At 35.4% G+C, this 24,934-nt stretch overlaps 1 protein-coding gene across 1 annotated transcript in view; it reads right to left on the reverse strand.

The window, feature by feature from the left end:
* LOC128171011 (uncharacterized) overlaps positions 1-24,934 on the reverse strand; it is a 511,120-nt gene that overhangs the window by 127,747 nt on the left and 358,439 nt on the right. The window contains exon 7 of the mRNA XM_052836776.1: positions 12,153-13,094. Coding sequence (XP_052692736.1) covers positions 12,153-13,094 — 942 coding nt within the window. The remainder of the gene's footprint in view (positions 1-12,152; positions 13,095-24,934) is intronic.

Raw genomic sequence — 24,934 nt, forward strand, 5'->3', positions numbered from 1 at the left:
GTAGCACATCTCCTTTAAGTGTATCAAGTGTAGCACATCTCCTCTAAGTGTCTTGTGTAGCATACATCTTGTAATTAGGTAGTATAGCACTACCCTGTAAGTGTCTCTAGTGATTTTTGTTCTGTTTGACTTTATTTCAGGTTATAAAATTGACGATACAATAAATTACACTTATAACAAAAAAAAACTGGTCCGTCCTTGCACTTCGTTATTCCGTATAATTGTATACTCTATATCTGTATACTTCGTTATTCCATATAATTGTACACTCTGTATCTGTATACTTCGTTATTCCGTATAATTGTATACTCTGTATCTGTATACTTCGTTATTCCGTATAATTGTATACTCTATATCTGTATACTTTGTTATTCCGTATAACTGTATACTCTATATCTGTATACTTCGTTATTCCATATAATTGTATACTCTGTATCTGTATACTTCGTTATTCCGTATAATTGTATACTCTATATCTGTATACTTCGTTATTCCATATAATTGTATACTCTATATCTGTATACTTCGTTATTCCATATAATTGTATACTCTGTATCTGTATACTTCGTTATTCCGTATAATTGTATACTCTGTATCTGTATACTTCGTTATTCCGTATAATTGTATACTCTATATCTGTATACTTCGTTATTCCGTATAATTGTATACTCTATATCTGTATACTTCGTTATTCCGTATAATTGTATACTCTGTATCTGTATACTTCGTTATGCCGTATAATTGTATACTCTATATCTGTATACTTTGTTATTCCATATAATTGTACACTCTGTATATGTATGCTTCGTTATTCCGTATAATTGTACACTCTGTATCTGTATACATCGTTATTCCGTATAATTGTATACTCTGTATCTGTATACTTCGTTTTTCCATATAATTGTATACTCTATATCTGTATACTTCGTTATTCCGTATAATTGTATACTCTATATCTGTATACTTCGTTATTCTGTATAATTGTATACTCTATATCTGTATACTTCGTTATTCTGTATAATTGTATACTCTGTATCTGTATACTTAGTTATACTTTCAATGTCATTGCCCTTGACTTTGTTATAGGTGTCCTTCACTGTATTCTGTTATTGTAGACTGAATATACGTATTTTGTGTATATCTGCATACTATGCATTTGTATACTGTTCACATGTATACTGTATATTTGTTTTCTGCATATTTGCCTACCTTGCATTTGTATAATCTATATTTGTATCTTTTCTCTAGATTAAAGCCAAGTTATCAGGATTTCCTTCTATGTTTGCTCATGTGGCATATCTACACTTAGTTCATAAAATCCAAAAGATTCCACAAAAGAGCTCTATAGAAGTACCACCATTACTGTCCCACAGTTCCTTCTTGTCATTGCCACTTCCGTGCGATGTGTACTTGTTGAACTTGAGATCTCTACAGAAGAGCTATGACGGGGACATCAAAAGGGGAGACGACTCCGCCCTGCTGCTTCACAGGTTTGGGGTGGACTGTGGGATACCAAGCTCAGGGTTACAGTGTAAAGACACACAGGGCAAGGTCAGTAGTCATAGAGATCAGGGTTACAGTGTAAAGACACACAAGGCAAGGTCAGTAGTCACAGGGATCAGGGTTACAGTGTAAAGACACACATGACAAGGTCAGTAGTCACAGGGATCAGAGTAACAGTGTAAAGACACACAGGGCAAGGTCAGTAGTCGTGGAGATCAGGATTACAGTGTAAAGACACACAGGGCAAGGTCAGTAGTCACGGAGATCAGGGTTACAGTGTAAAGACACACAGGGCAAGGTCAGAAGACACAGAGGCTAGGATTACAGTGTAAAGACACACAGGGCAAGGTCAATAGATCAGGATTACAGAGTAAAGACACACAGCACAAGGTTAGTAGTCACAGAGATCAGGGTTACAGTGTAAAGACACACAGGGCAAGGTCAGTAGTCGCAGGGATCAGGATTACAGTGTAAAGACACACAGGACAAGGTCAGTAGTCATAGAGATCAGGATTACAGTGTAAAGACACACAGGACAAGGTCAGTAGTCATAGAGATCAGGGTTACAGTGTAAAGACACACAGGACAAGGTCATTAGTCACAGAGACCAAGGTTACAGTGTAAAGACACACAGGGCAAGGCCAATAGTCACAGAAATAAGCTGCCCATCAAAGTTTATATATTTGAAAGCATTTGGAAAGAGTTCAGGGAGTTAATAGAGATACCTTCACTGGCTCATGATGGAGTTATCTTCCTTTGCTTGTTCATGTGTAGTAATATAAATCATTGAATATAACGTAATTAAGAAGTTGTATGATCAAAAGAGTTATGCAAGTAATTTAACATTTGAAATAAAAACAGTTTTTGAACTTTCAAAGTATAGAAGTAGACATTTTGATAGTAAAGTAATGATTAGCTACCCAATGTCACTGGTAAGCAGTGTATTTAAAATGATTTTGGTATAAATACCGGATTGTGATTTTAGCCATTAAAGGTTGAATATGCAAAAGTTGGAATAGGAGATGTGAGTTGATAGCTTTTAAAGCTGTTTTTGTATTGTTTAAATGCTTACAGGAGAGTTTCTGTTTGCCCCTTGGGCTGGGGGATAGGAGGCTGTTATTGTTGGTTTGTTTTTATAAACACGCATACTAGCCACCTTGTTTTAGTTAATCTATGAAACCATATACTGGTCCACATAAAACCTATCTTGAAAGTTAACAAATATGGGAATAGTATTGTCTATTAGCATGATTTGTGTATTAAACCTTTTCGATATTAGGTCATGCACTCTATTATGATCTTCAAGTTTTTCATGAAAATTATAGGTTTCATAGTTCTTTTAGGCAGAGAAGTCGTCATTATTACAATATTATATGTACTTTATTTTATAGAGGTTCGGCAATACGATAGGATTTTTAAAATTTTACTTTTAATTTTTTATAGATTTTGTTTCCCCTTGTACTAAATAATGATTGTAATAATGTATATATGCTTAATTCTTCACAGGTAAAATTACGTGATCTATTCAATGATGCTCTGGGTGTGAAAGAAATTCAAAGAACGTCCTTGACCTTGCTCCACGACAAAGGTCCCACTTCTCTTGACCTTGATTTGACCTTGAGCCCTATGGAAATATACGGTTTTAAGGTCAAATGGTGAATATGTGAATTTTTCTACTGATACTTAAATTATGTTCAGGATAATTCGTGCGGTAGGTACTAGAGTTAAACCAAAGGATTAATGTAGTACATGATATAAGTGGCCTTGATGTGTGGCTTGTATATGTGATGGAGAGAACGAAATGTTAAAGACAAACCAAAGATAATTGTTTACTTTGAGGTAATCATTGTTTCAGGGATCGTTTGTCTGTAGACCTTGGAAGTCACCGTTTATTACAATTTTACATTTGTGTGATTTTGTTTTGTTACCACAGTGATTAATTCAGACTGCAATATAACAAGTTACCCGTGTATTGTCAAACAATTTAAACAATAATTGTATTGTTGGTTTGATTATTTTAATCCATGTTCATATCAAATATATTTTACAATTTTAAAGATTTATTCCCCTTTTTAGCTCACTTGAGCTGAAAGCTCAAGTGTGCTTTTCTGGTCACTTTTTTGTCCTGCTTGCATCTGTCCGTCTGTCTGTCTGTCTGTCTGTATGTCTCTCCGTCTTTAAACTTTTTACATTTTCGACTTCTTCTCCAGAACCACTGGCCAAATTTCAACACAATTTGGCACAAATCATCCTTAGGTGAAGGGGATTCAAGTTTTTTTTTTTTAAAGTGAAGGGTCACGCCATCTTTAAAAGGGAGATTTCTAAGAATGATAAACACTTGGTTGGAATTTTCAAAAAATCTTCTCAAATACCATTGACCAGAAATGATGTATTTTGCATGAAAGCATTCTCAGGTAGGGTAGATATAGGTTTGTTCAATTCATGATCCCCGGGGGTACAATGGGGCCACAATTGGGATTGAATTTTTACAAAGGAATATATAGAGAAACACATTTAAAAATCTTTTTCTCAAGAACCAATTGATCAGAAAAACTGTAACTTGTTTGGAAGCATCCTCAGGTAGTGTAAATTGAAGTTTGTTCAAACCATGACCCTAAGGGGTAAATGGGGCCGCAATTGGGAGTCAAATTTTTAGATAGGATTATATAGAGAAAATAATTTAAAAATCTTCTTCTCAAGAACGAATTTGCCAGAAAATCTGGAACTTGTGTGGAAGAATCCTCGGGGGTGTAAATTCCCGTTTGTAGAGAACATGATCCCCGGGGGTATGGTGGGAACACAGTTGGGGGTCGAATTTTTACATAAGAATATATAGAGAAAAAAATTAAAAATCTTCTCAGAACCAATTGGCCAGAAAATCTGAAACTTGTGTGAAAGCATCATCAGGTATTGTAGATTGAAGTTTGTTCAAACCATTATCTCCGGTGGTACGGGGGGGGGGCATAATCAGGGGGGGTTGAATTTATGCATGGGAATAAATAGAGAAAATATTTTAATAGTCGTCGTCCTGATATTTTCGATACTTCATTAAGTTGATTTTATTATATCTAGTGTTGCTCAGGTGAGCGATGTGGCCCATGGGCCTCTTGTTATTAATAAATATTTAAGTAATTGATGAATAAATAAAATCATTCCTTAATATCAGGATAGAATATATTGTAATATAAACAAAATGACTTAGATAATACAGGGAACTGTGCAATATTTTTTAGTATATTAGCCAGAGAAGTGAACTGACAACATTCCTGTCAAAGGTGGAATAACGCACTTGGAACACGTCACTCAAGTTAACTAAATTATTTGATTTTGATAATGATAAGTAGACTATAAATAAGTTAAATAAGCGAAACATTTGCAGTTTGTGGATAAAAAAATAATATCTAAAAGATTCAAATCAGTAAGTAACAACAAAAGCCCCTGCGGGATTCTAACTCGGGATGTACGGTTCACAAGCCATATACTTTATCCACCTTGTCCACTGGAGTAAGTTGCCGTTGATGAAGTTCTATTTAATAAAACTAAATGTCGTGTTGATCAGAGGTCAGTCATTTTGTGATGATGTGATATTCCACCTTAAGATGTAGCTATAACTAATATTATAGCACAGATAAGTTTTGATTAATTGTCTCCTAGATTAGTTAATATAGTTTATTAGCCAGGGAAGTGAAATGGCAACATTTCTGTTTAAAATATAACTCAGTACTATAACAGATATAAGTTTTGACCCATTGTCTCCTTGATTAAGTTAACTAAACGTTTAACTTGTTTAATTAATTTTGTATGATTAATTAAAAATGTTGACATTACTATTATTTTGTTGACCATTACATCAAATTTAAACATGTTTGTCTTTTCTTTCATATTGATATTTATTGTTATGACAGTTGTTAATTATTACTAAATGTACCTTGTAATTAAAATTAAGATATATAATGAAACTTAACAGTTGTCTTTTGTCTGTAACTAAACACTTATCATGGTTTCTCATGTTTATATTTATATTCGTGTTTTTTTAAAAAGTTTTGATCAATATCAAATATAAACATTACTTCATTTAAGTTACAACATGCAAGCTTATAAATCATGATCATATCATATTAATAACATGTGCATACTCAAATGTTTTTCGTTAAATATTGGATTGTTAAAGTAAGGTATATACTTATAATAAAACAAGTTGTTATATGTATGTAATGATTGTATAAAGAAATGAAAATGTACACTCATACCACTGAGATATTTTGAGAGAAAGAAAGAGATGTAATAGGTTTTATATAGTACATGTATTAAGGAAGAACATAATTGTTAATTTATATGTAGCTAAATTATATTGAGGGAGAAAGGGAGCAAATGTGTACGTGATTTTATTCGATAAATGCGTCATGTAATGAAATAAAAACCTAAATAAATCAGGGCTTTTATCCTTTATTATACGTATCTTGACTTCACATACATCTATTACAATACTTGAGTAATTGTAATATCTTCTCTATGTAGATAACACAAGAATATCCACACAGTGTTATGATACTTGAGTAATTGTGATATCTTCTCTATGTAGATAACACAAGAATATCCACACAGTGTTAAAATGCTTGAGTAATTTTGATATCTTCTCTAATATGTTGTAAACACAAGAATATCCACACAGTGTTAAAATACTTGAGTAATTGTGATTTCTTCTCTATGTAGATAACACAAGGATATCCCACGGTGTTACAATGCTTGAGTAATTGTGATATCTTTGTTGGGTGTCAATGTAATAGACTAGCACTAACTAGTGGGTTAACCCTTTAGCTCAGTAGGTAGAGCGTTGGTTTTTAAACTGAAGGATCCCGAGTTCAAGTCTAGTTGTGGTCCTTCCTCCTCTTCTATTGCATTGGCACCCAACAAAATCACCCACGTGGAGATATTAATAGAGTCTCGTGTGAGATTTCTTAGTGATATAGAAATATCAAAAGAAAAGGGGGAATAATGTAATAGTGTGCATAAAAAGATTCAGTACTGCCGCGCTCCTACCAGACTAGCCAGTGGGTTTGTGGTCCTTCCTCTTCTACGGTATTATACATCAACGCCATATTGAAGATCCCGACGGCACTACATCTTACATTGTATATAAGGGATAATATATCCAAGAAAGTAACACTATGTCATTTTTTTATCAGTTTTTACAAAAAAAACCTGTTTTCTAAAGTCCATGTTGTCACAGTACGACCTGCAGTCTGTGGTTTGCGCATGTGCGATGGTATAACAGCACAACGCAGGAAAACGTTCCACAATGATCGAGGAATTTCGAAATATATGTGCCTGGATTTCAGTCTGTTTTGCTTCATCTTTCATTGGATATTGCTTACCAGTGAAGTAGGTGTCATAGTATTTTTGCTCAAAACACGATTCTGAAAATCATTTGGTCCAACGTTTCGTGTTTGTGTGAATGGAATACCTAGATGTAGTGATGCGTGAATATTGCTATCAGCGTAATACATAAATCACATAAGGTGCGTGATAGAATGTACCGGTAGATGCGTTAAAGTGTGTTGTTATACTTTCATGTTAAATACTGAAATCTGATTGGTTAAGACGCAGTTCATAATCCGTTCTATTAACCTCAGCGTTAGCAACGCACTTAGCAACGGGTAACATTACAAATTGTTACATGCACGAAAATTATGCGCGTACGGTTCGCTGTAGAATTCACGTTATTCCTATAAAAAGCAGTAAAATCTTCTTAAAAATTAAGACATCCAGTATAACAAAATAAATAGTGCCTGTTTGGGAGGATAACAGTTGAAATCCGCTTCGCGTCGGTTGATAATGGTTTTCTCGGGGTGTCAATTGCAACTGTTACCCTCCCAAACAGGCACTATTTATATATGATTGAGTGTTACGGTATATGTGTTAAAGTGTGTGATTGTGTGTAACGGAAGATGTGATAAAGTAAGTGATTGTGTGTAACGGAAGAAGTGGTATAGTGTGTGATTGCGTGCAACGGTTTATCTGTTAAAGTGTATGTATATGCGTTTAAGTGCATGACTGTGTGTAACAGAATGCGTTAAAGTGCGGCGTGATTGCAAGAAACGGTATGTGCAATTACCTGAATGCTTTGAACATATGTTAAAATACCTGGTTGTGTGTAATAATGTATGCGTTAAAGCGGCTGATTGCAAGTAACGGTTTTTTTTGTTAAACTGTATGATTTCGCGTAACGGAATTTGTGTTAAAATGTGTGATTGTGTGACGATATATGTGAATTAAAGTGCGTGATTGTGTGTAACGGTATATGTGTTAAAGTGTCTGATTGTGTGCAACAGTTATTGTGTTAAGGTGTAATGGTATATGTAGTAAAGTACCCGATTTCGTGTAATGGTATATGTAGTAAAGTGTTTGATTGCGTGTAACGGTATGTGAGTTAAAGTGATTGCCAGTATCGGTATTTTTGTTAAATTGTTTGATTGTGTGTAAACATATATGTGTGACTGTATGTAGTGGAATATGTGTTTTAGTGTGTGATTGCATGTATTTAACGTGTGTGATTGCGTGTAACGGTATATATGTGTTAAAGTGCGTGATTGCAACAAACGGTTATGAGCCAAGTGTGCGATTGTGTGTAACAGTATATGCAGTTTAAGTGTTTGATTGTGCGTAACGGTATGTGCATTAAAGTATGTTTATGCATTTAAGTGATTGAATGTATATACCGGTAGATGTGTTAAAGTACGTGATTGCGTGTAGAAGTGTATGCATAAATTGCGTGATTGTGTGTGATGGTATATGCGGTTAAAGTGCATTATTTTATGTAACGTTACATGTGTGTGCGGTTATATTACACAAATGCAGGGTAACAGTTTAAACGTAAAATTCCTCATTCCGTGTAACATTACATGTGTTTTTATATAATTAGTGCCTGTTTGGGAGGGATGTCAAATTCACCTGTTTCCATCTAAACTGACACTATTTATTTTATTATACTGAATGTCGAACCGTCGAACCGTACGCGTATAATTTACGTGCATGTAACAATTGGTTGTGTTACCCGTTGTCAGGTCTGTTGCTAATGCTGAGAGTAAAAGAACGGATTATCAACTGCGTCTTGACCAATCAGATTTCAGTATTCAACATGAAAGGCAACAGGTAACACAACGAATTGTTACATGTGTGTTAATTATGCGCGTACGGTTCGCCGTAGTATTCACTTCATTTCGATATAAAAGCAGCAATTTTTTTTAAAATTAAGACATTCAGTATAATAAAATAAATAGTGCCTGTTAGGGAAGGTAACTGTTGAAATTGACACCCCTTCGCGTTGATTGACATGGATGTCTCGGGTGTCAATTTCAACAGTTCCCCTCCCAAACAGGCACTATTTATATAATAGTGAAGTTTATATTACAAAATTTATTGCACGAACATTTACACTTATGGATTAATCTTCAGCTTATAACAGATATGTTATCAAAATAACAGTTTTTATAATAATACCCAGAATTAAACCTATCAGTCAAAATGAAATACTTCAAACAACTTTGAGTACTTGGATGGAAAATTTATTTTGTAATTTCATGTTGACTAGTCTCTATTAACATATAACTATAGTGAATCCAAAAGGAGATTGGTTTGTCAGTTATTTAGTTCGCCCCAATGAATAATTGTCTTGTTCTTGTAAATAAAGTTACTGTATCATATTCTTCTTTTTTGTACCAAATATTACAGTACTGTCTTACTAAGAAAAAAGACAAAACTATGAATAAATATCACATTTATTGAGTTCTATCTACAGCTTGCTACAACTCACCAAAAAGCATTGTTTATAAGTATTATGAATTTAATGGAAAGCGTAAATACAAAGAAAAAATCAAATTGTTGAAGAAAAACATCAGTACACTTTAACTTAGTTACAATGATGTTCAATATCTATTTACATAAACATGAGTTTTCTATTTACCTGACCACTATAAAGAAATGTGCTAAATCCACCAATAACATACATATTTAGGGCATTTTTTTAAATCTTATATATTTACTGATATTCAATTAACTTTCATAGAAAAACATGTCAGGGGTCAACAACCAGTTCTGATATGAAACTATCTAAAATATATTACAAAAAGGGGAATAACTCTTTATTCGTTTGTAATTGATGAAGTCAAATTTGAGTTACTCACCTTTGAATATGATGTTTAATCAATAAACAAAATTTATTCTGTGCAAAAAGGAAAAATAAAAAATCAACAGATATAAGCCCCAATTTTAAGTAACATCTTTTTCCCATCACTAAATTACAGGGTATTATAAAAGCATTCAAATGAATTAAATACATACTGTCAGATGAGAATTTACTACACTCATACTAAGATATAATTGATAAGCCATGTAAGGGAGTATAAAATCTAATTACTGTAGAGTGTATGTACACATAAATAATCAAAATATAAATCCAAGTTATATGCACATCTCTGATATATGTACAATTGATCTACAAGACAACAACTACCTATCTTAAAAACTGTATGAAGAGTTATGAAGAGTTATCCGTACAATGGGGGTACCCTATATGCAATATTCTGGGTAAAATTGACCAAGTTCAACAGCTGGTATTTTTTAAATATAAATTTACAACAACAAAAAATCTAAGTTGTATGCACATCTCTTATAGATGTACAATTGATTTGCAGTACAATAGGGGTACCCTTCTCCCAGCTGCCCGCCGGCGTGCCCCTTTCACCGTTTCAATAACTGGATTTCTCCTTTGGAAAACTCGGTTCAAAAAATTGATATCAATGTAAAATGACAAATTACTATTTTAAACACATAACATACTGTGAAATAAAATGATAAGACAGTACAATAACTAATTACTGTATAGTTCATGTACACGGAACACAGGTTCAAATAATGGCGCGTTATTTAAAACAAGTCCAGATATCGGTCACTCAGCGGATAATCCAGTTATATTCAATCTAAATTCTTCTTATTGTAGCAATGTTTCACATCAAATATGGTAACAATTGGCCGTGTAGTTTTCAAGAAGAAGTTCAACATGTAAAATGGTAAAGGAAAGACTCATGACACACACCACACGATGACAGATAAAGACCAATTGTAATAGGTGACATGAGTGACTCGGGTCAGTGCGTACTTGAAGATAATGACATCATATTGCAGTGAGTGGTCTACGTAGCCAATGTCTGTTTTCTGTCTTCCTCTGTAAGGATTTCAAGGAAGGCGTTCTGTTTTCTCCCCTCATGGTCAGGTAAAATTGGCCCATCTACAGGAAACATAAAAAACTAATGAATGATGTAGCTAATGATCAACACCAACATGATATTACTCAGATATCTGTGAGCCAATACTCACTAGTAATACCCCCACTCTCATGTAAATATACAAAATAAGCAAAGCCAACTTAAACAGGAAGTTGATGTTCAATTGGTACAAAAATATATCCGAGCGTGTTGTGTGCCTCAACAAAAAATGTGTTAAAATTTCAAGCATATGCAATCAATTGAATATGAATAATTGCTAAGAATTTTGTTTGAAAATTGAGGCAAAAATAAACAAGTCATCATTAAACAGGAAGCTTCGATTGGTACAAAAATAAATTCAAACAAATGGCATGCCTTAACAAATAGTGTATTAAAAATTCAAGCACCTGCAACAATCAGTTGTTGAGAAAAATGTGACAGAAATGTTTGTTTCAGACAGACAGAATTATGGACAGACAGACAGACACACAAGGGTAAAACAGTATACCCCCCTCTCCTTCAGAGCGGGGGTATGATAACCATAAATGTTCAAATTGATAAAAATCTATTACAATTTTTAATCATTCAGGTCTTCTTTTTTCCCCCTTTTTTTTTTAATTAATATTCAATTTTTATAGACTTCATATGAATATCTGTTTTATGTTTACGATAATCCATTTTAAGCAAAGTAAAATGTGTATAACATTCCACACTCAGCAACAGACAGTCATATTGGATGATCACAAAGTGTGAAATAAACAGGAGTCAGTATTACAGTCCATGTGAATTATACACAGGTCAATTTCAGCTGCAGATGTTGAACAAAGTGACAAACAACATGTGTGGTTTTGAGAGCAGACTAGATTTGTACAGAAACATTTACAACCTGTCAATATCCAAGCTATTTCCATTCTACGGCTTGTGTTGAGATGAATAAGGCGTCCCCACCAGGACGGTCTGTGTGTTCATCTACAATAAGTCATTAATTAGCTGTTAGTTAATTAACATCATACATGTCGTGTAATGATAGAGCTACATCTATAAATTAAAGGTTTAAACTGATTACATTGACACATGCTTTAATATTTATCTAATTAATTAAACCAATTTATTTAACTTGTAACAAAATAACTAATTACAATTACATGCCTCGTTATATTAATTACAATGACCTTTTATTATAATTAACTAAATACAATGACATGTGACAGTAAATTTGATAAATGAAATAGATACAGCTAACCCTGACAATGAGCTGTTTATATTGACAAACAATTACACAGATAAACATGTCTTACATGTATCTTATTGACTGATAATTAACATGGACTGTGTGTCTTAGTTATCTATATCTAATTAATGTGAATGATAATGACTCAGACTTACCTGTCAGAGCGTCCTGTCTGGTGATATACCTGTATATAACCACCGTCTTGTTGTACCATGATCCGACCCAGAGACGGTGAGTGTTGACATCATAACTCAGGCTCCGTGGTGAGAATATCCCTGATGGACTTATCAGTAGATGTGACAGGAACTGACCGTCCCTGTCTATCATCTGTACTGTGTGGGTTATATCATCACACACCAGGATGTGTGACAGCGCGTCAGTACAGATTCCACTTGGCGATAGTCTTGATCCTGATGGATCTCCTGTGTAGGAGAAACGATGTCTTCCTCCACGCTCTGTCACCACTACAGCACCAGACATATGGCGAAAGTCAGACACCACGACATCCCCATTGTTGTTCTCTGTTATATAGTGAGGTTTAATATACAGCCCCAGCCCTGTGTTATCGTTCTGTATGGTTTGTGTGAGTTGTCCACTCTGGTTGTACCGGGTTACCTTGGCTGTCTCTGTATCAATGTTATACATCCCGACCAGTAGATCCCCAGTGGACGGGGACCAGTACACACACCGTGGTTCCCATGTAGAGTCTGTTCTCTCTATAAATGTGGTGGTTGTTTTCATATCCTTTGACAGTTTGTTGATGTTATCTTTCCTATCTATATAAATCAGTTCACTCTCACTGTTCACTGTGTGTGATCCATATAAATCACTACATGAATCCTCCACACGATGTAGAGGGACACCTGTTGTGTCTGTCAACATGAGATTGTTTTTATCATCACTGACCCAGAACCGGTCTGGTGTCACACAGGAAAAGTGTAAACAACGATCAACACCTGTCACTGTGAGAGAGTGAAGTAACTCGGGGGGAGACATCAGTTTCAGCAGACACTGGTTTCCTTGCTGTGGTTTTTCTGTCCCTGTGGTTGGGATTTCACTCAGTGACTCCATCACATCAGCAGTGGCTGGATTCAGATCTACAAACATCAGACACAAACAGTCAGATGGAACGGATTGATTACAAACATCACATCTTGTATAATGATTGGTACAGCAATGTTTGTCTGATATAATGTATCAATTATCATTAAAATTTAACATATATAAATGTATCAAATTAATTAATCCAATCAATTATTACAACAAAAAAAAAAAATATACATATATCTGATGAGTCAATTATTTAACAGACACGTAATGTATTTACATCTCAGCATGTGATGTTGATTGTTTACATATAAATATATACTTACATTATATTGACAAATGATAAAGATCACATCCTATATATGTCTGTCAGACTTGTAACTACATATTATATAATTTACAATGATAATGACTCAGACTTACCTGTCAGAGCGTCCTGTCTGGTGATATACCTGTATATAACCACCATGTTGTTGTACCCTGATCCGACCCAGAGACGGTGAGTGTTGACATCATAACGAAGGCTCTGTGGTGAGAATATCCCTGATGGTCTTATCAATAGATGTGACAGGAACTGACCGTCCCTGTCTAACATCTGTACTGTTTGGGTCCAATAATCACACACCAGGATGTGTGACAGCGCGTCAGTACAGATTCCACGTGGCCGTAGTACTGATCCTGATGGAGGTCCTGTGTAGGAGAAACGATGTCTTCCTCCACGCTCTGTCACCACTACAGCACCAGACTTAAAGTCATCATCATAGTTAGACACCACAACATCCCCATTGTTGTTCTCTGTTATATAGTGAGGTCCACTATACAGTCCCCGTCCTGTGTTGTCGTGCTGTATGGTTTGTGTGAGTTGTCCACTCTGGTTGTACCGGGTTACCTTGCCTGTCTCTGTATCATAGTTAATCATCCCGACCAGTAGATCCCCAGTGGACGGGGACCAGTACACACACCGTAATTCCCATGTAGAGTCTGTTCTCTCTATAAATGTGGTGGTTGTTTTCATATCCTTTGACAGTTTGTTGATGTTAGAATTCCGATCTATATAAATCAGTTCACTCTCACTGTTCACTGTGTGTAATCCATATACACAACCACTCCATGAATCCTCCACACGATGTAGAGGGACACCTGTTGTGTTTGTCAAGATGAGATTCTTTATATCATCACTGACCCAGACCCGGTCTGATGTCACACAGGAAATGTGTAAACAAAGACGGACACCTGTCAGTGTGAGAGATTGATGGAACTCAGCACCAGACGTCAGTTTCAGCAGACACTGGTTTCCTACGCGTCGGTTTCCTCTCTCTGTGATTTGGATTGCACTCAGTGACTCCATCACATCCTCCTTGTTGAGTGACTCAGTCATGGAGAGCTGGCTGGTGTGGAGTGTAAGATGTATCTGGGGGAGGGCTGTCTTTATGAAGGAGAGGAATTGTAGTGCACTGAATGTGAATTCTGGCTGTAAATATCTGAGTTCATATTCCTGAAGGCTCACAATATGTCTGCTCATTTCTATCATCTGTTTTAAACATCTGTGTTTGAAATCAAAGTCACAAAACACATTTCTCATGAAATCTTTTCGCACTATATTAATGCGATTCTTCAGTGTCTGGGCCTTTGTTAACATCTCTGATTGATAGAGGGAGAATTCTGTGTAACAGGTTTTGAAATCAGTTTTGATTTGTGGCAGGAGAACAGGTCTGTAAAAGAGAGCCTCACTTCTGATGGTGTGAATGGTTCCTCTGTGTTGTTGTTGCTTTGTTTTATAGGCTGTTTTAACATCTAGTTGTCTGTGAGTTCTATGTTTTCTGCAGTGGAAACAGACGGGGAGTCCACAAGGTTCACAGTACTTTATATAAACATGGCTAGGATGTCTCACACAGATCTCTTGTGTTGGGATGTGGTTGATTTTATCACGGTGTGACACAACATCATGGTCTATTGTTTGGAGATCTTTTACATGGTTCTCTTTACACTGGGGACACAGATCACACGGACACGATACACAATGGTACTCTGTGTCCCCCGGACACTTAGAACACTGATGTATTATATACTTGGAGCTTGCTGTGTCCATGATGTGGCGGTCTATGTCTTTGAATCACAACCTGTTGAATAAAAATAATCTGTTTTAGAATTATGCCACCCACATTCTTTAAAAACTATTTAATGATATAATGGATTTATATAATATAAAATTTTGCGTGTAAGGAATATCTAATTTAAAACAGATTTTATTCTAAAATATATTTTCCATTCATAGATAAATGATGGTATACTATTATCAGATAGCAAAAACACTCAACCAGTAGATATTTTTTTAACTCCAAAAACTCTCTCTGACATTCTCTGCTAAACATTGGTGAATACTTTCCCCCTCTCCTTTCTCTGTCTGTACCATACATTCACTGCTAAGAATACTTTCTCTCTCTCTCTTTCATTCACTGTTATCTCTCTCTCTCTCTCTCTTAAATATGTACTTTATTTATTTCTCTCTCTTTCTCTCTATCATTCAATTTTTGATCAACATGTACTCTTGCTCTCTTTGTCTCAATATTTCTGACATTCTTCATTAAACATACCCTTGCTCTCTCTCTCTCTCTCTCTCCTCTCTCTCTCTCTCTCTCTGAAATATGCACTTTCTCTTCCTCTAGATCTCTTTCAATCACTTTTCTGAGCAACATGTTCTGAGGTTCTTTATTATATTGACTCTCTCTCTCTCTCTCTCTATTTGTGCTTGCTCTTTCTCTCTCTCAAACTTGTTCTGCAAAACATTTACTTTGCCTCTCCTACACATGTACTCTCTTCATTCAATTTACTACTGATATCGCCTTTTTATTTGCCTCAGACTTTCATCGAAACACGCTACCGACCTCGGAAAATCAAGTATGTTGAATTTACATCGAGATCGAGAGTCGCCATTTTTACATGTAAACAAAGTGCACCACATGAATTTACGGGACTGGTGATGGTGTTTAAAAGACTATCCGAGGCAAGTGAACAGACGATATCAGTTGTAAATTACATGAAGAATTTAATTGTACTAATTGTTTTCACAGAATTTGCGTATAAATAAGGTAAATCAGTCGAAAACTAGCACACGTTTTTCTGCCCAATAAATACACAATATTTTCAATGGGTTGCCCTATCGCTCTCCGGTCTGTCAATTTTTTTTTCCCGGAGAGATACAGTTCTGCAGCTACTCTCTCTCTCTCTCTCTCTCTCTCTCTCTCTCTCTCTCAGATTTACTTTGCCTCTCCTATACATGTACAGTGATGTACTCTATTTCTCTTTGTTACACAATCATTCTCTCTCTCCCTCTGATAAACATGAACGTTTGCCTTTAGTCTCTCTCTCTCTCTCTTTGTCTCTCTCTCTTTCTCTCTCTCTCTCTCTCTGAAATATGTACTTCCTCTTCCTCCTTCCCTTTTGTGAGCAACATGTACTCTTGCTCTCTTCGTCTCTCTAAGACGTTCTTCATTAACCACTCCCCCCTCTCTCTCTCTCTATCTCTCTCTCTCTCAGACATTTACAATTTTCAGACATTCTCTGATAAGGAAATACTTTCTGTGTCTATTTAAGGAATAAGGAATCATTCTTTTAGTATTATGAGGTGACAATGTCGGTCGGGGCGTGGTTAAATCCAATAGAACCCGAAGGGCTTTATGATAGATTTGACCACGCTCCGACCAAAATTATCACCTCATAATATTCAAAGAATATTTCCTTATTAATAGTTATATTTACATTATTTCCAATTTGTACACTTTAAAACAGCATAATTTAAAACCACTTTTTTTCCGTGTAGCACATGCTATGTATTACTGCTTGGCGCAGTCAAAACCATCTCTCGGTTATGCTATAAGACACGCCCATTTTGTGTCACTCATGTTTTATGAAGTTATTGGGTTTAAGGGTTCAAAATTGATTTGTAATGATATCACAGACAAAGACTGTTGAAGATGTAAATATTTATCTCTCATGCAGACTTATGTTCTCTCTCTATCTCTCTTCTACATATGTACTTTCTCTTTGTTTCTCTCTCTATCTCTCCTTCAATTTTCTGATCAACATGTACTCTTGCTCTCTTTGTCTTTCTATCTCTGACATTCTTCATTTAACATACTCTCTCTCTTTCTCTAACATTCACTGTTTAGCATGCTATCTTGCTCTTTCTCTCTCTCTCTCTCTCTCTCCAAAATATGTACTTTCTTTTTCTCTTTCTTTCTCTAATTCCCTTTCCTGACATTCTTCATTAATATCTCTCTCTCTCTTTCTCTCTCTCTCTCTTTAAACATTTTACAACAATTTGAGACTCTCTCTTTCACTTTTCTTGCAACATGTTTATGAACTCTTGCTCTGTTTGTCTCACTAACATGAACTCTCTCTCTCTCTCTATCTCTCTCTCTCTCTCTCTCTCTCTCTCTCTCTCTCTCTCCTAAACTATTGTACTCTTGCTCCTCTGTCTCTTACTTCTTTAATATATTTAAGATGGGAATTTTTCCAAATTATATATGAGGTCATTAATATTAACTACTGGCTTATGACATATGATTGGCTATCCCCCTAACCCTGGCTGATTTTTTGAATCTCCCCATGAAGATAATCGGACAATATCACAGCCCTGACATTTCTACAAGGATATGTTTTTCTTGTTTCAAATCAATCATCAAATGGGGATGAGGACAATAGTTACATTGTCAGTCCATTGGTAAGAAATTGATGCAGTCCTCGACCTAGGCCTTCGGGCAACAGATCTTACCCCAGGACTAACACAATGACTACTGCCCTCATACTCATTTAAGAGATGTATACTATAATGGCTATGAATGACACGCGACAACGAACTTGTGATAGCAATGGGTCTCCTGAATGACTTAGGTGACCTAAAAATACAGAGTTTATCTACATAATACATGTAATAGTAACAATACATGACTACTATACCACATATATAGTCTTTCTTTAGTCAATTAGTTTACTGCATCCCATTACACCAAGAACCTGTAAAGAGACCACAAAATATTACATACTGGTATATTTTAAATAAATAATTCAGTGACAATATCATATTAATTTCCATTTTTTCAAAGTCAGATAAGTAATAAAGGCCAACATTGATTCATGAATGAATATACATAAACATTTAAGATGATATTGTCCTTAAGTTCAACTTAAATACTGTACATTCCTAATTAATTCCAAGAAATTAATAGAACATCTCATGGATTTCAAAATCTTGCTTTTTTATGAACAGATGTAAACTAAATCAAAATTTGGCATTCATTATTTTATACTCACACGATTTGATGCAACACTTTTCAATTGTGAAATTTAAATATGAAGAACAGTTCTTATCCCAAGACTAACACAATGACTACTGCCCTCATACCCATTTAAGAGATGTATACTAAAATGTCTATGAATGACACACGGCAACGAACTTGTGATCGCAATGGGTCTCCTGAATGACTCAGGTGACCTAAAAATACAGAGTTTAGCTACACAAACATACAGTCGTGGGACATAATTATTCGCCACTTTAAAAATGGCCGCCGATATCGCAGATACACTTGGCAAAGTTAGAAAGCTGTTTATTGTTGATAAAATTAAAATCTTACCTCAATATTTGGTCAGATTTCCTTTCATTCTTATTACCTCCTTTAGTCGTCCTGGTATTGAATTATATAGGTTTCTTATATAGTTTAATGGAATGTTTTCCCACACGGTCCGAATTTCCGCCATAAGATCTTGTTGCGAGTTTATGACATTGACACGCGTTTCTAGCACTCTTTTCAAATGCAACCAAATGTTCTCTATGATGTTCAAATCTGGTGATTGTGCTGGCCATTTTGTTGTGTTAATATTGTTATTATTCACATAATCTTTCACAATTTTCGCTCGATGTACAGGGGCATTGTCGTCCATGAAAATATAATCATTGTTTGGGAAATGCCTTGCAATTACGGGCCAAATATTATTTTCAATTATTTGTAAGTACTTTTGAGCATTAATGTTACCTTGGACATCAGTTAATGTACCAACACCTTGAAAACATACGCACCCCCAGATCATAATACTTAGCCTTCGTCGCGGAGCAGGACACACGAGTTGAGGGTTGAACTTTTCATCCGCTTTTCTCCATACATAAACCTTGTTATTGTTACCAATAACAATCTGACTTTCGTCACTGAAAATCCATTTTCCCCATTCTTGCTGAATTGTCCAATCTTTTCTCTCTTTACACCATTTTACACGTTCTTTTTTATTAATTTCACGGACCGCCACTTTCTTCTTTGCAACCCTCCGAACGTATCCTAGTTTTCTGATTTTTCTTTCAACAGTTTTTGTACAAAATTGATGATCCCTGTTTTCATTAATTATACCTGTTATATCTTTAAAAGTTCGCCTTCGGTTTTCTTTAATGACCCGAGAAAGTTTGTTAGTGTCTCTCTCAGTAAATAATGACTTCCGGCCTCTTCCAGGACGATTTTTTACATCATTATGTTGTTTAAATTTCTTAATAATACTTTTTACAGTAGATCGTGGAATTCCTAAAGTTCTTGATAAATTTGAAACATTTCTGTTCACTTTGTATGAAGTAATAATGAGATTTCTTACTTCAACACTAAGCTCTTTCCCCTTTCGGCCCATTTCAAATCAGCTGTGTTTATTATTTTTTATTTGACAGCAGACGAAAAAATATTTGTGTACACGTCATCATTTTAGTAGCATGACAATGTGACTTAATTAGGAAGGGGAAATCTTTAGTCTATTTATAGCGCGGAACCCTATTTTCGATTCTAAAGCGGAAATCAAGCGCGATTTACGTACGGGGTGGCGAATAATTATGTCCCATGACTGTAGTGCTATTACATGAATACTATATAGCTACACAAACACAGTGATATTACATGAATACTATATAGCTACACAAACATAGTGATATTACATGAATGCTATATAGCTACACAAACATAGTGATATTACATGAATACTATATAGCTTCACAAACATGGTGACATTACATGAATACTATACCACATAAACTCTTTCTTTGCTCCATCAGTCCACTCTTGATTGATACACAAGGAACCTGTAAAGAGACCTCAAACTATCATACTGTTATTTTCTTAATACATGTTCAAGTTGCAAAACCTTTTGTCTTTTTTAATAAGTTTACGAGATTGATGTAGAGCAAAATCAATACCACATAAAAACTCTATGTTGAAGACAAGCTAATACAGTGAAGATGAGTTAATACAGTGAAGTCTCCGATTCCCAGTCGTCTCCGATTCCCGGTCACTCCTATAAGTTTCATGTCACACTGTAATGAAGCAGAAAAAACTTTATAAATACATTGATCACTAACAATGGGCCTTTCTGTATTTGATCAGCATAAAATAATTGAAGGTAAACAATTACAGTCCGGGTTACGAAATTAGGAATCAAGCACTTTAGAGATAAAGATTTTCGCTCATCTTCAACATCACTGGTGTTAAGCCGATATGCGTACTCAAGTCTGAGTATTGATATCAAATTTATAATTAAAAAAAAAAGGATTTGAGTTGGGGAACGAGTTGAATGAATTTAAGATTTTGGAGACGGTGGAGCAAGATTTTCCAAAAAAATCTTATTTTTGTTCTTTTCATAGCATGCTAAATAATTTATGTCGCTAATTATAGTTGCAGCCGATTCAGCTATCAATTAGAATGCACTATCGACATCTCTGGGTTTACCCCTGAACCCCATACAGGTTAGTGAACTACGTACTTGTATGTAAGGAATGCTGTAGCATCTTCGCTGATTAAAAAAAGTTGACTGACTCTTGTCCAATCAGAACGTAGTAGGCGGAGTTAAGAATTTACCACTCGTGACTTGAATGAAAGAAGAGAGATAAAAGTAAGAAAGGAATGCATTGATACAATGCAAACAATGCGAACATGTAAATAATCTGTGACCTGCAGTGTTTAAGAAAACATTTGTCAGTAAACGCATGTATATATACCTGCATGCATTATATACATTTATGTGAATGACTACTAGTTGTTAAGATAGCGGCATTTCTTTAATGCCAGCAAAGCAACCTAGCCAGCTCTACTACTGTTGTACTGCGTGGGAGTTTTGGCGGCATGTCTTTGATGCCGCCGAAGCGACTGGTGTCTGGATTTAGCGGGCTGCTGACAAAAACAAGACTGTCACCAAGTGGGAAAATCGATGGTATTTTGACACGAGCACTATCAATCGAACAAGACATACGTTACAAGTTCGGAGGCATTTTAAAAATGGTATGAAACACGGTCACTGATGAACGACAACCATTTAACAATTGAGTTAACTTTGTCAAACAAAATGGCGGCCAATATGGCAGTGCTTATGGTGTGGAAGAATTTATTCAGCTAATATTACTCACATTAACCCTAATATTTAATTTTTTAAAAATTATTCTTTTACATAGGTTACTATTATGCAAATCTTGAAAATTTACAGGCCACAGTGTCTGATGAATTTACAGGTTATTTTGCCAACTCTGTGTTACATGTGGTAAAGAGTCAAGTCTCGACCAGAACTCGAACCCATGGCCTCTGGCATACCGTGCCAGCGCTTTAACCACTGAGCTATTGAGACCCAAAATATTGACTGACGGTCACACCACTGAGCTATTGAGACCCAAAATATTGACTGACGGTCACACCACTGAGCTATTGAGACCCAATAAATTGACTGACGGTCACACCACTGAGCTATTGAGACCCGACATATTAGTGCTGAAACGAATACCATAAATCAGTATTCGAATATTCGTGAGTGCTATTCGATTCGTATTCGAATATTCGTAGACGTCTTAGACAATGTATTAAGCATATATGATAGTTTGTAAATACTAAGTGGGTGTATGTGTAGACTGCTTAAACATGTCAGTTCGAAGTTGACACTTAATGCATGAGTGTCTATTGAATATATTGGGTGCGCATTTCATTTTTAAGCAAATAATAATATAACGATTTTAAAAAAAATTTCATCAACTACGATCAAAAGATTTATTACTTCTTTAATAATATACTGCAGTCCTGACTCCTGGATGAGACCAGAGACATAAATAATGTTATTTATGTCTCTGATGAGACCGATACGTAACTTCGTAAGTCAGTCCAAATATTTCCGCCATGTTTGATATAGTATTAAACAGAAAACTGATAACGCTCATAACTCCGGAAATGTTCTGTTTATTAAAAATAAACACCAAATTATATCGAAGTATCTTTTAAAAAAAGCTTTGGATGTACCTTTCTATATTAACTCTCCGTAGCTCACACTCGTTCAAACAGTTAAGCAATTTTTTTTCTTCAGCGTCTGACATGAATTGAAAAATCCAGAATGTTTGTCTCCGTTCGATGTAAACCCTGCTTTTACTTTCAAGGTAAACACGCATGGCGGAAGAGTCTATTACTGGGTTAAGTAATAGACTCTACCAAGCATGGCAGTCATATATGGCTTTATATTTACTTTCGTTCCGAGTAAAATGAAATAACACGATGCTGCATAGTTTACAGTGCTTGATATGGGTGTTTAACATGTGATCGAATATTCGAATGCTAAATATACATTCGAATATTAGAAATTTACTATTCATTCGCGAATATTCGAACATTCGTTTCAGCACTACGACATATTGACTGACGGTCAAACCACTGAGCTATTGAGACCCGACATATTGACTGACGGTCACACCACTGAGCTATTGAGACCCGACATATTGACTGACGGTCACACCACTGAGCTATTGAGACCCGACATATTGACTGACGGTCACACACTTGTTTACCTGGTGATATATAAAATAAATATTTTACAATTTTGCAAATAATCATTCAACAAAACTGTCTGACCTGACAGGGAATTAGAAACCTGACTGTATTGTAGAAACTGTATTGTGACGTAACACATTTCCCACACTATTTTCAATTACTCAAGCGTAGCTTTCTTATAGTTGCTACATTTTTTGAATACGCTGTAATTGAAATGCGCTCCAAATGAAACGGTTGGAAGAGTTATCGTTCTTTATGCAGTGATTAAACCGAAAGTTTGTCACTTGGGATATAAATAAATATACTTTGTTGTGTAAAACAAATGTGTAAAACATCAGAGGGTCATGTCTGTAGATTCTAGCGTAATAATCAAATGTTATATCGGTAGTTTCCGTCATTTGGAAAATTAGGGAATACCCGCTTCCTTCTGTAGACACAATGTCATCTGTGTTCTGTAAGGCCAACCGGAAACTCCACAAAAATGGCTCTTTGGGCCAAACATCACGAGACAATCAGTGAAACAGAGGTATAATGATAAGTATATAAGTAAAATAATAAACAAAGACAAAAACTTACAATAACATTCTCGGCCTAATCAGTGATCATGATGAACAGACGAACAGCGACGACTTGGCTAAATCACGTGACTTCACAAGAATGCGGTAATGGCTAATGACGCGAAACACCAGACACCCCTAGAACCGCTCGTGTATTTTCGAACAATGTTGAATTAATGATTTCGAATTATATTCCGCGTTATATTCGAGAATCAAATAACTTTAATTGAATAAAGTCTCAGATGCAATTTATTTTTCTTTTTAGTTCTATAGTTTCCTACTTAAAAAAAAAGTCTTGTACAGCACGCAAAAAATCAAAGTACTGAAAGCTGCACATGTTCGTTCACATTTTTATTTAACAATTTCTTTCTGATTTTTTTTTTTGTGTGTGGGTGGGGGGGGGGGGGGTGTTTTGCTAGGCAGAAAATTCTAAATAGGAATCAAAGTATTGAAAGTACCAGTGGCGGATTCCTGAAACTGTCAAAATTAAGTTAAACCATACTCCTTCTGAGAAAGAAAATCTATAACTTGCGATTCGTTTTAATTATCAACTATTTGGACATTCATGGGATTTCTCTACATTATTTCAACGGCGTAGTATGAAGAAAACCCATGATGTAACGTACATATATAGTGTGATGGGTTTTTCCTTATTTTTATTCTAGAGTTATTTCCCTTTGACTCGACAGGGTGTCGCATGTGCGTGCCGGGTCTGTATAGAGCCCGACCGATCGGGGTGTATTCATTCATGCAGTCCTTAATTTTCAAAGACCAGATACAGACGCGTACTGACGGGGACTGGGGCTAAATTTCATATTCAACTTTTATTACTAACGGTAAATATCACATTCCCTTGGGTTTTTATATGATACTGTTTCATACCTCTGTAGCTTACGTTTATATTTATTTATGTCTGTTATTTATTCCAGAATAAAATTATTTTTAAACACTGAATAAACTCGTTATCCTTTTGAACTAGGATCACACGTATATACGGGACTTAACCCCTTGACGACCCCGTTACAATAGAAAGCCCATTTTATCTACGCTATCCTAAGATTCAAATGTGATCAGTCATCCACCTTTAAATAATTGGTTATACTTGTGTTTTTAACGACACTTCCATGTTTACAATGATACAAGCTGTCATCGATATCTTTTTTTAACATCATTTTCATCGTCCCGTTGAAGTAGACTTTTTTTATACCGATTAATTTACAGCCATTCGTAAAAATAAAAGGAAATGTTTCTAATATTTCTGTAAGGCAGATGGTTTTCATGAGATGTCTACAGGTCTTAAATCTACAAACCTTTAAAATCGTAAATGATTTTATTTCCTTTTTAAGTATTATCACGAGAAGAAGTATCACAAAAGTCTAAATATGAAGACTGCTTAAAACTGGCGCCACCTCTAACTTCAAATTCTGGATCCGCCCATGAGTCTTGAAAGCAGTGCCTCTTTTTGTTCAAAACGTTGTTACTGGTGTGATGGGGTCCCCTCTATGACCTATT

Source organism: Crassostrea angulata, chromosome 2 (assembly GCF_025612915.1).
Source record: "Crassostrea angulata isolate pt1a10 chromosome 2, ASM2561291v2, whole genome shotgun sequence".
NCBI classification, from domain to species: Eukaryota; Metazoa; Mollusca; class Bivalvia; order Ostreida; family Ostreidae; genus Magallana; species Magallana angulata.